General features: G+C 40.7%; 1 protein-coding gene across 1 annotated transcript in view; it reads right to left on the bottom strand.

The window, feature by feature from the left end:
- The window catches only part of LOC127568849 (latent-transforming growth factor beta-binding protein 2-like), a 391,147-nt gene extending 371,828 nt beyond the window's left edge, over positions 1 to 19,319 (bottom strand). The window contains exon 1 of the mRNA XM_052013064.1: positions 18,110 to 19,319. Within this exon, the coding sequence (XP_051869024.1) occupies positions 18,110 to 18,873 (764 nt within the window). The 5' untranslated portion in view covers positions 18,874 to 19,319. The remainder of the gene's footprint in view (positions 1 to 18,109) is intronic.
- Between the last annotated feature and the right edge of the window lie 1,269 nt (positions 19,320 to 20,588).

The following is a 20,588-nucleotide window of genomic DNA, read 5'->3' as shown; positions in this document are numbered from 1 at the left end:
TTGATAGTGAAGGGTGTGGTCTTTGGCTACTTTGATATTGATAAACTGATTAGATGGCAGATGGAGTTCAATGAAAAATATGAGTTGATGAACTTTGGGAGAACTAGTAAGGTTAGAATATACACAATGAATAGTCAGACAATGGTGTACTGATGAAAATCAGAATGCTTAATGGGATGTGAAAATAGAGACGGCAAGAAAATAATGAGGGGAATGGAGCGAAAGAGGTGAAGGAAAGAGAGACTTGCCGTCATTTGCTAGGGCATAAAATATAGAGAAGGGAGGTTGTGGAACAAATATATAAAATATTAGTTAAGTCACAGCTAGATTACTCATCATCACACTACAGGAGGAATGTAATTGCACTAGAATGGGTGCAGAGGAAATTTGCCAGATTGTTGCCTAGGATGAAGTGTTTCAGCTATGAGGGGAGACTGAATAGACTGGGTTAGGTTTCCTTGGAGGAGAGGAGAGTGAGACGGATCTGACTGAGGTAGACAAAATTATGAGGGGCACAGATAGGGTAGATAAGTAACAACTTTCTCCTTACCAGAGATATCTATGACCAGAGCTCATAAAATAAAGGTAAGGGTTAGTAGATTTAGAGGGGATGTGAGGAAGATTTTTTTTAACCCAGAGGCTGATTGAAATCTGGAATGGACTACCTGAGCGAGTGGCAGTCAGAGACACTCATATCATTTAAGAAGTATTGGATGAGCATTTGAAATGCCATGACACAGACCGAGTGCCAGAAAATGGGATTGGTATAAATAGGTACCTGATGGTCAGCATGAACACAGTGGGCCAAAGGGCCCATTTTCATGCTCCATGACTCCCTGACTCCATTACCTAAAACCAAAAAGCAGATTTAAAATAAATAAGAAAAATACCAGATAATAACTAGAAGACAATGAATAGAAACTCCATAGCTTTTAATAATTATTCATATCAACAGGTAGGAATTTCCAAAAAGATGATAGTGATTTGTTTGAATGCAGATTCTGAGTATTTCATTATCATTTTTCTAAAATGTTGCTTTTAAAACTATATTAATTATCGTTATGGACTTATTAGGAAGATGCAAGTCAGAAAGAATTGTTTTTATTTTATTTGAGTGTTGTTTTCACTTGTTCCAATGTTTCCTTTACTTCCTGAAAGTTTATTCTGACTGATCAATGAGGTTTGATTCTTTGCTGCTGAGTTAATCTGAGACTATTGTGACTGGAAAACTGATGTGAGAAAGTGTTACCAGAAGTATGACTATTAAAAGAAAATCTCAACATTTGCAACACTGTTAATGTAGTTTTGTTCTATCACATACTTTAGCTGTCATATTTAAAGCAATAACGTTATATTTATTTTTATATCACACTCTGTCTTATCCTCTCGTCGTCTTGGTGAAGCAGCCAGCATAATCAAAGACCCCACCCACCCGGGACATTCTCTCTTCTCTCCTCTTCCATCAGGTAGAAGATACAGGTGCCTGAGGGCACGTACCACCAGACTTAAGGACAGCTTCTACTCCACTGTGATAAGACTATTGAACGGTTCCTTTATACAATGAGATGGACTATGACCTCACGATCTACCTTGTTGTGACCTTGCACCTTATTGCACTGCACTTTCTCTGTAGCTGTGACACTTTACTCTGTACTATTACTGTTTTTACCTGTACTACATCAATGCACTCTGTACTAATTCAATGTAACTGCACTGTGTAATGAATTGACCTGTACGATCGGTTTGTAAGACAAGCTTTTCACTGTACCTTGGTACAAGTGACAATAATAAAGCAATACCAATACTTGCATCTGATCAGTTAAAATTCCATATTTAGAAAACTGGGATAAATTACAGCTGAACAGGTAGACAACACTCAGATCAAAGCACATAGTCAGGGCATGAACGCTCATCCCAATCTGCCAATCAAAAGGAGAAGGCCATGGGCTTCACAAAGGTGTCCAAAAAAATGTTCTGACCATCAAGGTATGGGACATAATTTTAGGCGCCTTGAGTTAGCATCAGTCACTCCCAATGAGACATTGCAGGGACAGACGTTGATTGAGGCTTCTATTTTCCAATAAAATTTTCCACTCCCTTTCTCAGAATAGAATTCCTTACTAAAAAATGTGTTTTAGAATTCTCATGATACCCCTTCTGTTGCCGCAGTCAGCTGGCGCTCTTAAAACAAGCGGACAGAAAAGACTCCCATCCCATTAGTCCAGAGAGAATTTGAAGGACAATCCCAAAGGTGTGGTTTAAGCTTCTGCTGCCTTGTTCCTCCAACTTATTGTAATAAACTCTTTCAAGCTGCAATCTTTAAGTTACACTAACTTGAAAAACTAGATAAAAGCAAGATTTGTCATATTAAATTTACCCATGCTTTTCTGCACTTGAAATATATCCAGCAACACTTCTGTTAGCGAAGTCTCATACAGTTGTCCTTCCAAGGCCATTAATTTCAGCATTTAATTTTGTGCTTAGAATTTATTTTATGCATGACAGCATTTATTTTGTGTAAGCCAAGTATAGTGATATCACAAAGCTCTTAAGCCAATATTGGGGTTTTAATGCTAAACATGAATCTCTTTCTTTTTGGAGTAACAAAATAACCCAACTAACACAATAATTTTTTTTTTACCCTTAATGTTCTCTGTAGGATTAGGTATCTCAGCTATTGAAGGCCATGACTCTCTGTAATTCTGGTTACAATCAAATACGTTGCTACTTTGCCATTCATTCCTTATATAGCTGAATGTAAAACCATTGCTACCACATGTTCTTCTCTCCAGCAGGTGGCAATTTGTTTCTCACTGTGCAAATTCCTTATATTACCCAGATAAATAAATAAGAATCGACATCTATCTAAGTGCATGTAAAGGGAGCACATTTACTTTTTTTTATAATCCATCTCCAAGGGTGAACAAAAAGACACTTCAATCTAATTGGTTAACACCTTTCCAATAAATAATTAATATGCCTAGAACACTGTTTCTGTAAATGTCTCTCACAAGCTTATTTTCAAATCCATCCTCTTGCAACAATGACACTCCAAGTTGCAATAAAACCTCTAAGCAATGCCACAGAACATAAAAACATCTATTAAATTCAAGGTTTCAATATCAGCTATCAAAAAATTTCTGTGTAACACATAAAACTATTTAAACACAAAAAACAATCACTGGTCTGAACAAATGCTGTACCAAAATTGGACTCGAAATAACCTCAATACATAACAATGTACAAGGGCAGGGGGAATTAATTACAATACTACCATAGCACCTAAAGAGTACTTTAATTATAGAATATGTGTCACTCTCAGTAACAGAAGACTGGACATCCACCTTGAAGGATTATAATGGAAATGGTCAATACTTTGCAAACTCAATCTCACTTTACTCAAGTACAGAAGTCTAAGGTTCTGTGTAGGCTATGTAGCACAGAAACAAGCCATTCAGCCCAACCAGTCCATTCCAGTGTTTATGCTCAAAGGAACCCTTTTCCTTCCTTTCCTCATCTATATCTATCAGTGTAATCCTTTATTCCCTCCTCTCAGGTGTTCATGTCTAGCCTTCCCTAAATGTATCCCGGATGGTATATTGCCTCCCAGATGCCAGGGTCCAGGATAACTCTGATGGGGTCCATAGCATTCTTGAGCAGAAGGGAAAGCAGCCAGAAGTCGTGGTACATGTTGGTACCAACAACGTAGGTGGGAAGGGGGATAAGGTCCTGAAAAGTGAGTTTAGAGAGCTAGGCAGAAGGCTGAAGAACAGGACCTCAAGGGTAGCAATTTCAGGATTGCTGCCAGTGCCATGTGATTGTGAAGGTAAGAATAAGAGGAGATGGCAGATGAATGCATGGCTGAGGAGTTGGTGCAGGGGGCAAGGTTTTAGATTTTTGGATCATTGGGATCTCTTCTGGGGAAGGTGGGACCTGTACAGAGTGGATGGGTTACACCTGAACTCAAGGGGGACCAATATCCTTGCAGGCAAGTTTGCTAGTGTGGTTCGGGAGGGTTTAAACTGGTTTGCAAGGGGGATGGGAGCCGGAGGGATAGGTCAGTGGAAGAAGTGTATGGAATAAAGTCAGATCTAACCTATAGAGAGGCTTTGAGAAAGGAGAAGCAGAGTTGGGGTATAAAAGTAGAAAGGTGGATGGGCTAAAGTGCATTTACTTAAATGCAAGAAGCATCAGGAATAAGGGTGATGAACTGAGAACTTGGATAAATACATGGAACTATGATATTGTGGCTCTTGCAGAGACTTGGCTGTTGCCAGGGCAGGAATGGATACTGAATATTCCTGGATTTCAGTGTTTAAAAGGGACAGGGAGGGGGAGAAGAGGAGGAGGGGTGGCGTTACTGGTCAAGGATACAATTACATCTGCAGGGAGGGTGGATAATGTAGGAGGATCCTCTCCAGAGTTGGTATGGGTGGAAGTTAGGAACAAGAAAGGAGCAGTTTGTCTACTGGGAGTATTTTCCCTGGTAGCAGCAAGGATACTGAGGAGCAGATTGGGAGGCAGATTTTGGAAAGGTGCAAGAATAACAGGGTTGTTATCATGGGTGACTTCAACTTCCCAAATATTGAATGGCACCTGCTTAGTACCAAAGGTTTAGACAGGGCAGAGTTTGTTAAATGCGTCCAGGACGGATTCCTGTCATAGTATGTTGACAGGCTGACTAGAGGGAATGCCATATTAGATCTAGTATTAGGTAATGAACCGGGTCAGGTGACGGATCTGTCAGTGGGTGAGCATTTGGGGGACAGTGACCACTGCTCCCTAACCTTTGGCATTGTCATGGACAAGGATAGGAGCAAAGAGGACAGGCAGATACTTAATTGGGGAAGGGCAAATTATGAGGCTATAAGGCTAGAACTTGCGAGTGTGAATTGGGATGACATTTTTGAAGGGAAATGTACTATGGAGATGTGGTCATTGTTCAGAGATCTCTTGCAGGATGTTAGGGATAAATTTATCCCAGAGAGGCAGAGAAAGAATGGCAGGGTGAAGGAACCGTAGTTGACAAGAGAGGTGGAATATCTAGTTAGCAGGAAGAAGCCAGCATACATAAGGTGTAGGCAGCAAGGATCAGATAGGGCTCATGAGGAATATAGGATAGCAAGGAAGGAACTTAAGAACGGGCTGAGGAGAGCAAGAAGGGGACATGAAAAGGCTTTGGCGAGTAGGGTTAAGGAAAACCCCAAGGCATTTTTCACTTATGCGAAGAACAGAAGGATGACGAGGGTAAAGGTAGGACGGATTAGAGACAAAGGTGGGAAGATGTGCCTGGAAGATGTGAAAGTGGGTGAGGTCCTCAATGAATGAAGAGAAGTATTCACCAAGTACACCAAGGAGAGGGGCCTTGATGATGATGACGCTGAGGACAGTGTCGGTAAGGTTAATGTTCTAGAGCTTGTTGATATCAAGAGAGAGGATATGTTGGAGCTGTTAGAAAATAATAGGACAGGTAAGTCCCCAGGTCCCGACGGAATATTCCCCAGGCCGCTGCGCGAGGCGAGGCAGGAGATTGCTGAGCCTTTGGCTAGGATCTTTGAGTCCTCGTTGTCCACAGGAATGGTACCGGAGGAGTGGAGGGTGGCAAATGTTGTCCCCTTATTCAAAAAAGGTAGTAGGGATAGTCCAAGGAATTATAGCCCAGTGAGCCTGATGTCTGTGGTGGGCAAGCTGTTGGAAAAGATTCTTAGAGATAGGGTCTATGGGCATTTAGAGAATCATGGTCTAATCAGGGACAACCAGCATGGCTTTGTGAAGGGTAGATCATGTCTCACAAGCCTGATAGTGTTCTCTGAGGAGCTGACCAGGCAGATTGATGAGGGTAGTGCAGTAGATGTGGTCTACATGGATTTTAGTAAGGCATTTGACAAGGTTCCACATGGTAGCCTTCTTCAGAAGGTCAGAGGGCATGGGATCCAGGGAAGTTTGGCCGTGTGGATTCAGACTTGGCTTGCCTGTAGAAAGCAGAGGGTTGTGGTGGAGGGAGTCCATTCAGACTGGAGGGCTGTGACTAGTGGTGTCCCACAAGGATAGGTTCTGGGACCTCTGCTTTTCGTGATTTTTATTAATGACGGATGAGGGGGTAGAAGGGTGGGTTGGCAAGTCTGCAGATGACACAAAGGTTGGTGGTGTTGTGGATAGTGTGGAGAATTGTCGAAGATTGCAGAGGGACATTGATAGGATACAGAGCTGGTCTGAGAAGTGGCAGATGGAGTTCAATCCGGAGAAGTGTGAGACGGTACAGTGGAAGGACAAACTCCAAGGCAGAGTACAAAGTTAGTGGCAGATTCTTGGTAAGTGTGGAGGAGCAGAGGGATCTGGGGGTCCATATCCACAGATCCCTGAAAGTTGCCTCACAGGTGGATAGGGTAGTTAAGAAAGCTTATGAGATGTTAGCTTTCATAAGTCGTGGGATCGAGTTTAAGAGCCATGAGGTAATGATGCAGCTGTACAAAACTCTGGTTAGACCACACTTAGATTATTGTGTCCAGTTCTGGTCACCTCATTATAGGAAGGATGTGGAAGCATTGGAAAGGGTGCAGAGGAGATTTACCAGGATGCTGCCTAGTTTAGAGAGCATGCATTATGAGGAGAGACTAAGGGAGCTAGGGCTTTACTCTTTGGAGAGGAGGATGAGATGAGACATGATAGAGGTGTACAAAATATTAAGAGGAATAGATAGAGTGGACAGCCTGTGCCTCTTACCCAGGGCACAAGTGCTCAATACAAGAGGGCACGGCTTTAAAGTAATGGGTGGAAAGTTCAAGGGAGATATCAGAGGAAGGTTTTTATCCCAGAGAGTGGTTGGGGCATGGAATGCACTGTCTGGGGTGGTGGTGGAGGGAAGTACATTGGTCAACTTCAAGAGATTGTTAGATAAGCATATGGAGGAATCTAAAATAGGGGGATATGTGGGAGGAAGGGGTTAGATAGTCTTAGGCGAGGTTTAAAGGACAGCATAACATTGTGGGCCAAAGGGCCTGTTTTGTGCTGTACTGTTCTATGATTCTATGATTCTAAAGTATCCATATCATTTCCTTCACCGGTTCCATATTTGAACTCCACTCAATTTCACATTTTCGCCATTCTTTGGTTAAAGAAGTTTCTCTTGATGGTTTAATCTTTATCTAGAAGGCTAGTCCATCTTGATGTAAAAACAGAAATGCTGGAAACATTTAACAAAGGATCTTTGCACAGAAATGTTAACTCCGCTTCTCTTTCCACAGCTGCTGCCTGACCTGCTGAGTGTTTCCAGCATTTTCTGTTTATATTTCAGATTTCCCAGTATCTGCAGGTTTTTGATTTTCAGTTTCTAGTCCATATTGATCTATTTGAGAAAAAGCCAGAGAAGATGCAAACTCTTGCTATAGAAGTGGAAAATTAGAAAAAGACTAAGCTAGGATTGTGGCTTTGACGATTAGCCCTTGGCTCATATCATGCAATTTTGACTAAGTGATCCTTTGGCAGTGAAAGTACATCTGTCCACGCCAAGCTCACCTGAAGCCATTGATTGTGTCTAGAACCTCACATACAATGTAGACTTGTTGTTCACATAGCCATACTCAAACAGAAGAAAAAGAACAGGGTATAATGTTCCAGTCTTGATAAAATATTATATCTTTTAACCAGCTCCAAATAACATGAATACGATGGAGTGGTCTTATGACTTTGGAGCTTAGAGCTTCAATTGTATTTGTTATGATCTCATCTGAATCTTTCAATGAGATTCCCTCAGTCTGATATTCCACTAGAGCCAACTGTTTTATTGGATGTGTACCAAGTTACTAATTAGGCAGTCAGATTTGTAAAACAAAGCAGCAGCCTCTGCAGACTTCAGGAGATGACAAGTATTTACACCATATGTGATCTTGTCATTTCCATTAGATATTTTTCATATTTCATGGAAGTGACTTCATCACATCATATTTTAATTATCTGAACTATTTTTCTTCTTTGAAAATCTGTTTGAAGAAAATATTTCAAACATGTGTTCAAATCTGCATCAAACAATAGCCTAATTAACCATTGTAATGCTTCCAGCTGCACAAGAAGCAAATCACAAAGGAACATAATGTACGCCATTTAACCCATCTCTTTTTTTAATCATTTTACCCAATTAATGTATGAGGCTCCTAAAAATCTTAACATGATTAACCCCAAGGTGCATTTGTTTTGCTTTGTACAATTAGATTCTTGATGGTGAATTCCTTAACACTATTTTCTTAAAATAGAATGTTTAATATAAACAGAGGACATTGCAAATATATCATTTGATTTATGTCTTCCTTGTGGACCTGATTGTACCCTCATTCACAAATACATCAAGAATTGTCAGATCAATATTCATAGGCAGAAATCACACCCCAGTATATCTTTATAATATATATTTCCATTTTGCCATTGCTTCCAACTTTTTGACTGTAATTATATTGCATTTTTTATTTAAATGCACTTTATATTACAGGGATTTTGGGAGCAAGTTTCAAGTAATAGTAAATTTTCATTGTGTCATGATGCATTAGCAACTGAACTGCTTAATAGTGCACTTGCTGGTCTGCTAAACATATTTCAAAGCCACAACTTAATCTAACAAAACAGTTTGAGGTTACAGCTGTTCAGTTTTTAACCTTATTTAGCTGTTTCCAGACCCAATGCCACTGAGGAAGTCTGAAAGCAAAAGGCTTTCTATTCTGATAAACAGAAAATGTTTCTGATTTGGAGGCTAGTAGGCCGTAATAGAAGCAAATTCAAGTACTATTTTTCATTTTTAGACAGAAAATTTAAAAAGTAGGGAATTTGTAGAATTGTTGCAGAACAGGTCAAGAGAACGTGCCCATCAAGTCCACACTGACTCTGTTGAACTGTCAGTGTATCCCAATCCCCTAATCTCTCCCCACAGCCCTGCAAATTAATCTCACTCAAATGCCTGTGTTTCCACCATCTTTACGTAATGTGTTCTTGATCATAACTCTGCATAAGATATTTCCTCACATACCTCCTGTATCTTCAAATGTATGTCCACTGGTCTTTTTACCATCCACTATGAAAATAATTTTGCTCTTTTTATCCTATCTAAACCAGGCATTCTTGTGCACACTTGCATCAAAAATCCTCTCATCCCTTTTTTTCTTCAAGGAACGCAACCCCAGCTTCTCCAGACTAATACATCATCCCTAGAGCCAGACATGTGAACATTTTCTGTATAGTCGTTACTATGATATTGCAAACAGAATTAAATGCAATACTCCAGTTGTGGCCAAACCAGTGTCTTTTAATGGTTCAAATTAATCTCTCTGCTATTGCACTCCAGGCTTCTAATTATAAATCCCAGGATCCCTAATGCTTAATTTTTACTTTCAAGGAGTTGCACGCATGTACATCGAGTCCCAATGTTGCTGAACATGATTAAAAATTATACCATTTACTTTGTGTTTTCTTTTGTACTTGCTCCCATATCATCACTTCATGGTATTAAATCTCATCAACCATTTTTCTGCTGTTACTCATTTGCTGTTCACCACACCTCCAAGCTTTGTGTTATCTGCAAATATACAGTATAAGAAAAATCCAACATGATTCTTGGAGGATACCAATGTCTACCAAAGTCCAGTTTTACCTCATATCTTTTTGCTATCTGGAAGATGTCTTTTTTCATTCCACAGGAGGGCTTATTTTTTGTGACTCTTATATAGCAATCACTTCTCAACAAGAGGCCTGAATTCATCAGTAGAGTATGAAGGGTCCAGTGCCTAACCTGTGATGTAATAGCATCTGCATCTAATGCAATGTAAAGATAAAATATATTAGTCCAGAAGTTCGCAGTCCAATATTGCAACAGAAATGCCTTAGCCCAAAAATGATTGCCACTGCAGTCTAATTTAAGTGATATTAATTTTTGTAAGTTTACTTCCCAAAGAATGAGAACTAGTTGATCCAGTTTCTGGGCACCAATCTCCTCTACCTCTTCCCCCTCACCCCCTTGTTGAGATGTACATGTCCTGTATCTGAAACATCTACTCTTTAAAGGCCACCTATTGTATTCAGTTTTACTTCCCAATCTTTGTTTCCACTTAACCGTGGCCAGATATCTTCACTTCCTGTTGTAGTTAACCCTCTCCACTGAAGAAGTTCTACTCTAGATTGCTCTTTGCCCTCTTCATTACTCAGTCCACTTTATTCCCAGAACCAGATCCAAAAAAGGCCACCTTCTATATTGGGTTGAATTAAAATTGAACTAGGCATTTCTCTTGAATGCATCTCAGAAATTTCTTTATACCTTTGTATTTCCTCCAACCCTATAAATTTAAGATAATTGAAATGCCTCAATATCACTGCTCTATCAGTAATCTCTACTTTTAAGGTACATTTTAACTTCCTCCCAAACTCCTGAAAGTCTGACTAGAGGACCTCAATCCTTTTTCCTTCATCAATGTTCTGAAATGCAGTGCTACATCTAGGTCATCCTCTTCCCCACGCAGAATATTCTGCACTTCCTTAAATTCATAGTTGTCTTAAACTTAAGTTGTACCACATTCAGACCACTCTTGCAGAATTTTGTAAAAAATCTCATGTCATGACATAAATTATTTGGAGGCACTAGAGAGGCAGAAAGTGATGTACAAGGACAGTACCAGAAATAAGTGAGTGACCTAGAAGAGATCTTTACAATTATAAATTGTTTTAATAGAATTGTATTTCTATTGATGGAGAAGAACAAAACTGGAGGCCATCACTATTAGGTAGACACCAAAATAATCTAACAGCAAAAATAGAAAGAATACTTTACTCAGAGAGGGGGATCATGTGATGCATTAAAAAAATCTAGACAAGCATGTGAAGAAGAAGAAATAATATATTACTCTAATAGAGTTAAATAGAGAAATAATGGAGGAGGCACAAGTGGAGCATAAGTTGTCAGCAAAGTCGGACTGGGCTCTGTTTCTGATGTATATTCTGCAGAATTGTGCATTCATGTATAATTTGTGTTTGTACTAAACTACTTTTTGGATTTCAAAACATCAGCTGCTTAAGGCAGATGCATGTAATACCTAGTTTTGTTTCAATATATATGTCAGGCATGAGATTCATATGCGAACTCAAGTAAAACCAACATCTGTTTTACTACTGAGTCATGGAATAACCTCATTTGTTTTGAGGAGTGGTTTCATGAACTAGTATATTGAAAGAAAAATAAACACAACTGTTGATTCCATTGTCTTCAAGCCATCAAGCGCCCACCCCCCACCCCATAACCACTCCATAGTTGGCTTGTTCTTCAGCACAGTGAATTGTATAATAATTCCTATGTCTGTACTGAATAATGAACATTAAACATTAAATAAAATAAAAATAACTTACGCACAACATTTTTGGTGCGAGGAAAGCAAGTGTAGTAGGGTAAGAGCAGTCACGTCATCAGTGACCACATTTTAGGAGTGTGTAAGATTTGGCACCCTTGTCTATCTTACAATTTATACTGGCTGCAGTCCACAATCCATTGTCTTGGCCTAGGTCTGATTCCAACGGCTGCAGTAAGTTCAGGTTGATTTGGAGTTTTATAGTTCGTCTAGTTTAGAATTAAAAAAATGAATACTCAAAATTGGGAACCTAAACCCCTGAAGAGTAAACAAGACGTACTGGATGAGACCATAGTATTTCCATATATCTAAGGCCAGAAGGAATTGCATAACTGAGAATGAGAAAAGCTTTTCTTTTTAACTATGAACAGCTAAGACCTTAGTGGTGTATCTAGACATTTTTATTTGGAAAGGTAATGGGAAACATAGTAAAATAAAAATTAGATAGTCCCTCAGGATCAAGGATAACTTGTTTCCACTGAGGAAAATGTCCTCAATTTATTTTAATGTAAAAGAGCTATTGCACACCAACTACCACACTGCCTTGATAGAGCAAGGTCTTATTCTGTTGGCAGAGAGGTCCAAGACAATTGGAGACAAGACTTTGCTGCAGACTTAGCATTCATCCACACACACTCTAAGTATACAGAGACAAACTCTGACCATCTGCTAGCAATGAACTCAGACACATGATCTTGCACACACAATTTTCCTCAGCTCCCTTCCCTCAGTCTCCCTATCTTTGACCCCTTTTGTCATCCATTCCCCCAACCTCCCCACTCTCTTGGTCCTCATCCCTCTCAGTACCTGCCCCCTTTCTCACCTCTTTCCAGTTAGACCATTCCCTCTTCCTTCCCTTGATTCCCACACATGCATTCACCTTCATTGATCCCCAATCTCCAGCTGCTACCAGTTCACCCTTCCTAATAATGAGACTACTTACTGACAACTGTGGCTTGCCTTCTTCAGGGTTCACTATCCAATTGCCCTCCGTCCACCTACCCTACATTCAATCCCAACAGCTGTGCCACCTGAAGCCTGCAGCCTAGCCCAGAGCCCCAAAACCTTACCCAGAAGACCCTCAGAGAATCTTCATCTGCCTTCCTGATGCTACCCTATATCGACAGACTGCAGTCTCCATTTGGGTCCCTGAGTATCCCTAACTCTGACCCCTTTCCCCTAACTGCCTCTCAGTCTGGAGCAAATAGGTTAAGTTGGGCATAGTGAAGCTCTTGGCTCCACTATTTCTTAAAATTTACTTAGCCAGAAGAGGCTTTGAAGATGAATGAGAAGCAATGAAGATCAGTGGGAGCACTGAGACACTGCATCATGTGAATTACAGTATCACCATGGTGAGGGACATGTTGCTCCTGTCAAGATAACTTCCTGCCACTGTTGTGACCAGTACTAGTTCTGCTTCCATGAAGCTAGGGGGACTAGCCAGTTCCAGAAGCACCCAGAGTGCTACAAGATATAGCCAGTCATTTGACAACCTAACTACTTGAGGTGACACATTCTAAGATTCAAAACAGGTGTTAGACCATAATTAACAAACTTAAATGGACAACTGCTTATTTTAAGCAAATAGGCAGGATGCCACCAAGAAGAACCAATTAAAGGGTGAGGAGTCTGTGCACAAAAGTGAAAAACAAACATTATTTCTCGAGTTCCCCTTCTGAATTTTTCTTTTGCCATCCATTGTCAACATGTCTATTCTGATGCTTCTAAATACCTGACCAAGCCATTTTATCTTCTGTGAGTGAGGCAATCTTTTTCCTATGGCTATGACCTTCCTTATAACTACTAGAATGACAGAATTTTTGAACTCCTACAACCTATGCAATGAAAAGGTTAGCCAGTACACAACCACTGGATCTAAGCATCCCAATGATTGTCAGCTCTGAGGATTCCAGCCTCCATTTGCTGGGGCTGGTTGGAATATGCTTCAACCTGAACTGTATGAGCCAGAGGCATGAATGTTACCACAAAACCAAGAACTTATTTTCTCACATGGATAGAAAGTAACCAATAACCCACTATAAAGACAACTACCATTACCATTGTCAGGTCTCCCACTGTCAACATCTTCAGCATCACTATTGATGAGAAACTCAAATGAACCTGAGCAGTTCAGTGACTGGGTATCCTACAGCTAGTGACCCACCTCCTGATACTCCATAGACTTTCCACCCTTTATAAGACAGAAATTGAATACTGTCTACTTATCCAGATGAATGCAGCTCTAACAGCTCTCAATTAGACACCATTGAGGAAAAAGCTTCCCATCAACCATTGTAAACATTCAATCACTCTGCCGCTGGGAGAAAATAGTTGCAGTGCATACTGTCTACAAAATGCACTGTAGTTACTCAGCCAGGCTACCCTGACAGAACGTCCAAAACCCATAATCCACCACCAAGAAGGACAAGGACTACAAGTGCATTAGTACACCATCACTTGCAGGTTCCCTCCTAGTTGCTCACCATCCTGATTTGGAAAGATATCCCTAGTTCTTCTTTAACCTGGGTCTTATTCATTGAACTTCCCATCCAACAGCACTGTGGGAGTATCTTCACCAGAAGGAATGCAGTGGTTCAAGAAGTGGCTCACCTCCACCTTATCATGTGCAGTTAAGAGATAGACAATAAATGCTGACCCTACCAGCAAATCATAGATTCTGAAGCGTGCATAATACAAATAAAGTTAAGTGGCTCATTAGCTTTTCGTAAAGCATGAAAGGATTATTTTGATTGTGTTATGATTTCTATTGTGTATTCATATGAAAGCAGTTGCATTCTCAGGAAGGGAATGCCGGTTTCATTTCCATCCCCTTTTCTGGTCAACTTTGGAAAATCTTTTAATAAATATGCTTTCATGTGGTTCTGGGTTGTGACTTTAATGGTGGTTGGAGTTTAATTTTGTGAGTTGTGTAAATGTTAAGAATGTAAGTGCATCAGTTTTGTGACTGTTATAAATTTGTACTTAAGTTTGTTATTGTTACAACATCAAGATCAGTTGAATATTTTATATGTGTTGAGATCCCTATTTGGGAATGGTTTAAGGAGCTTCAAGGGCCCATAAGCAAGCTGAGTGAATGGACAAATGCATGGCAGGTGCATTAAATTGTCATAGAGTCATACAGCAGAGTAACAGGCCCTTCAGCCCAACTGGTCCATGCCAATCAAGCTAGTCACATTTGCCCATGTTTGGACCATATCTCTCTAAAGCTTTCCTATCTATGTACCTGTCCAAGTACCTTTTAAATGTTGTTCATGTACCTACCTCAACCACTTCTTCTGGCAGCTCCTTCCATATACTGACCATGCTCTGGGTGAAAAGATTACCCCTCAGGTTCCTATTAAATCTCTCCCCTCTCACATTAAACCTATGCCCTCTAGTTCTTGATTTCCCCAACCCTAGGAAAAAGACTGTGCACATTCACCCTATCTATACCCCTCATAATTTTATGTACTTCTGTAAGATCACCCCTCATTTTCCTACACTCCAGTGAAAAAGTCCCAACCTGGTCAACCTCTCTCTATAACTCAGTCCCTCAAGTCCTGTCAACATCTTTGTAAATCTCCTCTGCACACTTGTGGATTATTTTTTAATTATGCACCTTGGTGTACAAAATAGAAAAGCATTTTTTAAATAGTGGAAGAGGTTACTAATACTGATGTTCTAAGAATATTAAATGTCCATATATTCAAGTCTTTGAAAGTCAACATGTACATCACACTAGTGATTAGGAATGTAAATGGTGTGTTGGCCTTCATTATGAAAGGCTTTGAGTACAGGAGTAAAGCTGTCTTACTGTGATTATATAAGCCCTAGGTGAAACTGCACTGGAGTATTATACTTATTGTTGGTCTTACTTAAGTAAAAACTCTACTTGCCTTGGAGGAAGTGCAATGAAAATTTACTAGATTGGTTCCAGGGATGGCGGGTCTGCCATCTGAGGACGGATGGAGTAGACTAGATCTGCCTTCTCTAGAGTTTTAGAAGAATGAAAATTCTGACAAGACTCAAAAGGCTGGGTGTGGGAAACATGTTCCCCTTCGCCAAAGAGTCTAGAACCAATGGTTACTGCTTCGGAATAAGGGTTAGGTCACTTAGATGAGAAATTTCTTCACACAGATAGCAGTGAATCTGGAATTGTCTATCCCAGAGGGCTGTGAAGGCACAATCATTGAAAACAGAGATCGATATATTTCTGCATATTAAGGCAAATCAGGCACTTGGTGCAGGAAAATGACATTGAGACAGAATATCAGCCATGATCTTGAACAGTGGAGCAAGCTTGTAGGGTCAAATGCTCTTATTTCTTGTTATCTTAATTGTATTTTGTTTGCTTTTTATTCTGTATCCTTGCACGATTATTGCATTCAATATCTCCAAACTAAAAGGAAGAGCAATTACCTTATACATTTACAATAGGATAAATACAAGAAGACTTGAGTAAATTGCATGGGACAGAATCTACCAAATTATTCATCATATTATCAACTTTCCAGGCATCATTCTTTTAGAACAATTTCAAAATATCCTTACAAAATTGTGCAACATTTATGTCTGCTACTACTTTGGACTGGCACTATTCTTTGAAATGTTGACTTTTCCCCCTCCAAGATAACATGATCGCTTTAAAAGTAAACATGATATATGTATATGCAGCACATACATTATAGTTGTCTTACACTAAATGGAAAATGGAAAAATTGTAGAGAATGTTTATGATTAAATGTTACCACAAACTGGATCCAACCAGTCAACTTTATTTTTTTCACAGTAACGCTTATTTCTGTCTACATTATTGGAAATAAAGTACACAGTTCTAATCATTTCAATGAGTTTGCAATCAATCTCATAAAATCGCAAAGTTGGCACTTGCCTGACATTGGCAGCCTCGAAATTCGCTACTGCTCTATGATCTTGTGGTGTATATATGTTCTGTGTGTCTGTGTGTATTGATGCGTATTTCTTTCAGCGTGTTCCTAGAAAAAACTTTTTTTTCCAATTTAGCTAAAGCAACAAGGATTATTTGAAACAAGACACTGCGAGGTTTAAGTGATCTCCCTGGGATTGAACTGCTCTCCCTTCTCGCTTGATCTCAAATATAAAGGAACTTGAGGAAGGTTAAAGGTGTAATTACACAGCGTCACACTGCAAAACCATCCATAGGCATCGCTACAACCAACTAAAATGTCCCAGTGAACAAATGCAACGGAATTTCTTTGTTTTTCAGTGATCTGCATTAGCTGGATTACCATTTGCTTATCTGGGATATATCACATTCTAGAGCAGTTGTGGAGACTTGCCGTTTCCCTCTTACATCGATAAGAAATTACTATTAAGGAGAGGATTTATCCTCGGTGTTTTGAAATTTGCCATCGGTCAGAGGAAGGAAGAAGAAGGCTAATTGCGAATCAAAGCTAATTTTCTTTCTGCAGAATCGATAGAAATATTCACCCACCCCCTCCCTCGCAAGTTCGCTTATTGGCGCCGTCGGTTTTTTTTTAAAGAGCATGAAGTCATTAAAGCGAGGTTTGTGATTTCATTCTGGCATTGCTTATTAAAGCGGGGTCCCTTGTCAACCCCGGAGCCAAACAGCACACCAGCACGAGCAGGAATATCATTAGCTTGTTGATGCATTTAGCAGAAAAGTACAACTTCTTCCCGACTTTGACTAAAAGGACAAATGCAAAATAACCACCTCTTTGGTACGGTGTTTAAAAGCTATGTAGGATTTGAAAGGTCTTTCACCAGTGTATTTCTCTGACCGCGCAAATGGCATGTTTACACGCACTGAGACAAGATACCCATAGGTTCAATGCCTCAATATAAGATTTACCAGCGAAAAATATTGTTTTCATACTATTTATGACTAGTGCACAGTCATAAGCATGGCTGTATCGGGCTACTTTGACAAGAGGGTGCTGTGCTTCGGCGAACCTAGTGTACATTTGTAATCTGAGTTTAAAAAAATGCGAATCACGTTCTTTTACATTGTACTATTTTAACTCATCGGCTGCCGCATAATAGAGTTTGATTTCGCCAGTTGGTGCGAAACGAATGGGCAAAATAAACTGCATTTGTAAGGAAGAGTGGGTATGATTTTGCTGAGGGTACTGACTGAAGGATTTGTTTGCCTTTTTATTAGCAGACTGATTCTGCATTCGGGTCCACGCAGGGTCGCTCGGCACATCAGGAACTGGGGTCCTGGGGACTTTGGAAATGTTTATCTACAGTTAAGACAGAATTTAAAGTAATACACGTGGAGAGGTTTTCTGTATGATACTGTTGCGCCACCTGCGAGTCCAGGCTGGTGTGCTCAGTGCAAGTGGGAACTTAAACGAATTAACTTGAGTAGACAGCGCGGGAAGGTGCAGAAATTCAACGTAAACATTTAGTTAGGGCTGCTTAGTGGAGTCTGAGTGGGTTTTATGTATTACGGTGCATTTTCCCCCTTTGGACTTCTCAAATTAAATACAATTTTCATGGAATAAAAGCGGTGTTGTAGTCTTATCATGGCTCATGAAATATTGCAAAAATGTTAAATGTCGAAATACGACTTAGTAGTGGCCCATTCTATTCCAACGATAAATATTTATATACCGCATAATATTTTTGTTTCATTGACTTGGGACACATCCTCTGCGTTAGAGTACAATTCAGTGATTAATGCTCTGAATATAAAGCAACAGCGCATTTTATTCAGATATTTCAGCTCTCACCCTATCAATCTCCTGGTCGGTGTGCGTCTCCCCTGGTTCTGTCTGGCAACCTGCCTGTTCCTCAACTGAGAAGCAGCGGCCGTCAGCCGTGTTCTCGGAGCACCTGAAGCCACAAAACTGGTCCAGACAGGTGAAAGCGGAGTGGAAACAGGATTCTTCTCCTGTATTGAAACCGAACTACCGCCAGCGTCGGAAATAAAAGCACCGCTTCTTTGGGAGAAGCCGACGTGATGCGGCCATGCCGGTATACGTCTACCACCGTGGGCTGTCCCGAGCTGAGTTCGGCTTCTCTCCTGGGACGATACCGCGCTAATCCGGGATGTAATAGGACGACTCATCCTGGTTGAGGCAGGATTGATTCTCCGGGATGTAACGGGATTATAATTGGGAATTGCGCGTCCAATCCCGGCTGGAACCTGTCGATTTACCCGGGCGCGACGAGTGCTGCTTTCTCGGGAATCAAGAGTTTCGCTATCGCCAGTTGACATTTGGCCCGTTGCCCGGAATAAAACAGACATATTAGCATTGGCTGGCATCTGGAACGAAACGGGATTTCTCTCCGGATTTCTCTGGCCCCTCAGTGTTCTGCTGTGGCCAGGTAGTCTCGCACTATTCACTGTCAGGTTGGAGACCCCATGTCCCGTTCTGAGTCCCCAGAACAGCGCAGACCTCCCGCGAAAATTCTCCCGAGACTCATTCGGCACAACAGAGAGCCCCAGAACTATCAGTACGGGGATGCAAATCTCGAACCAACTGCGCTCCATGTTGCACGCCGGATGATTTCGCTTTCTCCTTAATAAAATTTTCACTTAATCCTGGGCTGTAGTCCTGCAATATAATCCCCTCAAATTCTTGCGCAAAACACAAACAAAAGCCCCTCTGCAAAATTCAAGGGAAAACGTATGTCTTGCAAAAAAAAACAAATGGCCTCTAATATTTAGAATAACTTCTCAAATCGCTCCGCATCCACGTTTCGAAGTTTGCCGACTCTCTTAGGTTCTAGTGCATGTGGGTGACTGTCAGACTCCCAGTCAGTAACTGTGGTTAAAAAAATAATCAGCTTCTGCCCTGGAGTTTTGAAGTAACTCTGGCTTCCCATTCGGATTCCTTCTGAACCAGGCATTACGTACAGAGGACGCTCTCGCCCACTCTCAATGAACTCTGACGTAAGGACAGAACCTAATTTAGTATCGAGAGGGAAATAAGACTTTTTTTTAATGTGCATGCAACACCCTGCCACTCACCGACAGGACACGGGGAGGAAATGTCTTCACAGCGGAAGATCAACACCAATCGGAGAAGATCAGCGAATGCATTAAAGCTCTTGTATCATGCAAGAATTTAGTCGCAGATACAAGTGGCGCTGTTCGTGTATTAACCTTGGTTCTTATAATGGAATGATGGTCTTAAATGATACGTTATTTGTCATCATACAATTAGCGCTACCTTTTAAAACAGAATATGTTGCTTAACATATAGAGGGACGAGCTTTAATTGAAAAGTTGACATCCCGGTGAGAGATGACCGACCCAGCAGCCGGGCTCGTTTCCTGAGATACTTTAGGAAGTGGCTGTAATTAGAGGGCCAGAGCTGTCGGAGCTTCTTGTGCTGTTCAGAGATCGGCACCAGTTAGCGCTTACACTTTAAATTAAAAACTAAATCAATGGTTTGCAAAGTGATAGTTATATTAAGAATTTATTTATCCCAATGATATTCTGCGTTAAATATGTGCATTTTAAAACATGGATTTATCTATAGCTTTGATTGGTGTCCGAATGGGTCTTTCCCTAATATTGAATCTTCCAAGATCCCGAACTGACAATCACTTCATTTCCCTGCCCCCGCCTTCGGATCTATCCAGATGTCGAGTTTGCAGCCTTGAACAGATGCCGCCACAAATCAGGCAACTCGTCTGGAACTTCAAAGCAATTTGAGCAGTGTGGGCTACCAGTATGGAATCTATCCACAACGATGTGGGCATCGTTTACCCCCTTCACAGAACAGGCAGTGAAATTGATCCAGTAAAAGACATCTTGACTGTCATTTTCCTCTCAAGAGTCCCTGAGCTCATTGAGCACCTGTGGCGAGCAAGAAAGATACATGTTCCCTCAACTAACTGTCCCGATCTCTCCAATCGAACATTTTCTCACCCCTCCCTACTCAAATAGAACATCCACGATATCACCACCTCCTGGAACCCCAAATGAGTTTGAATACGAGCCCGATCTGTCGTTCCCGCCCGATTCCCCCAATACACCCTAGAGATTTACTTGGTATAAAATTAAAAGCCGACTTAACCACTGTTAATCGGACCCTAAGGGCTTACATTTTTTTTGATACCCGATCCAAACTCAACACATAAGAGTTGGGTCGCGTTGGGGTCGGTCGCATAACCAGGTTCTAACAGCCTCCAGAGCTATGTAAAAATATCTCAAACCCTTACATGCTGACAATAATTAAACATCAGGAACAAATTAAA

The sequence above is a fragment of the Pristis pectinata genome, chromosome 1 (assembly GCF_009764475.1).
Source record: "Pristis pectinata isolate sPriPec2 chromosome 1, sPriPec2.1.pri, whole genome shotgun sequence".
Taxonomy (NCBI): domain Eukaryota; kingdom Metazoa; phylum Chordata; class Chondrichthyes; order Rhinopristiformes; family Pristidae; genus Pristis; species Pristis pectinata.
Note: the sequence above shows the minus strand (reverse complement) of the source record. Positions and strands in the feature narration are given on the sequence as shown.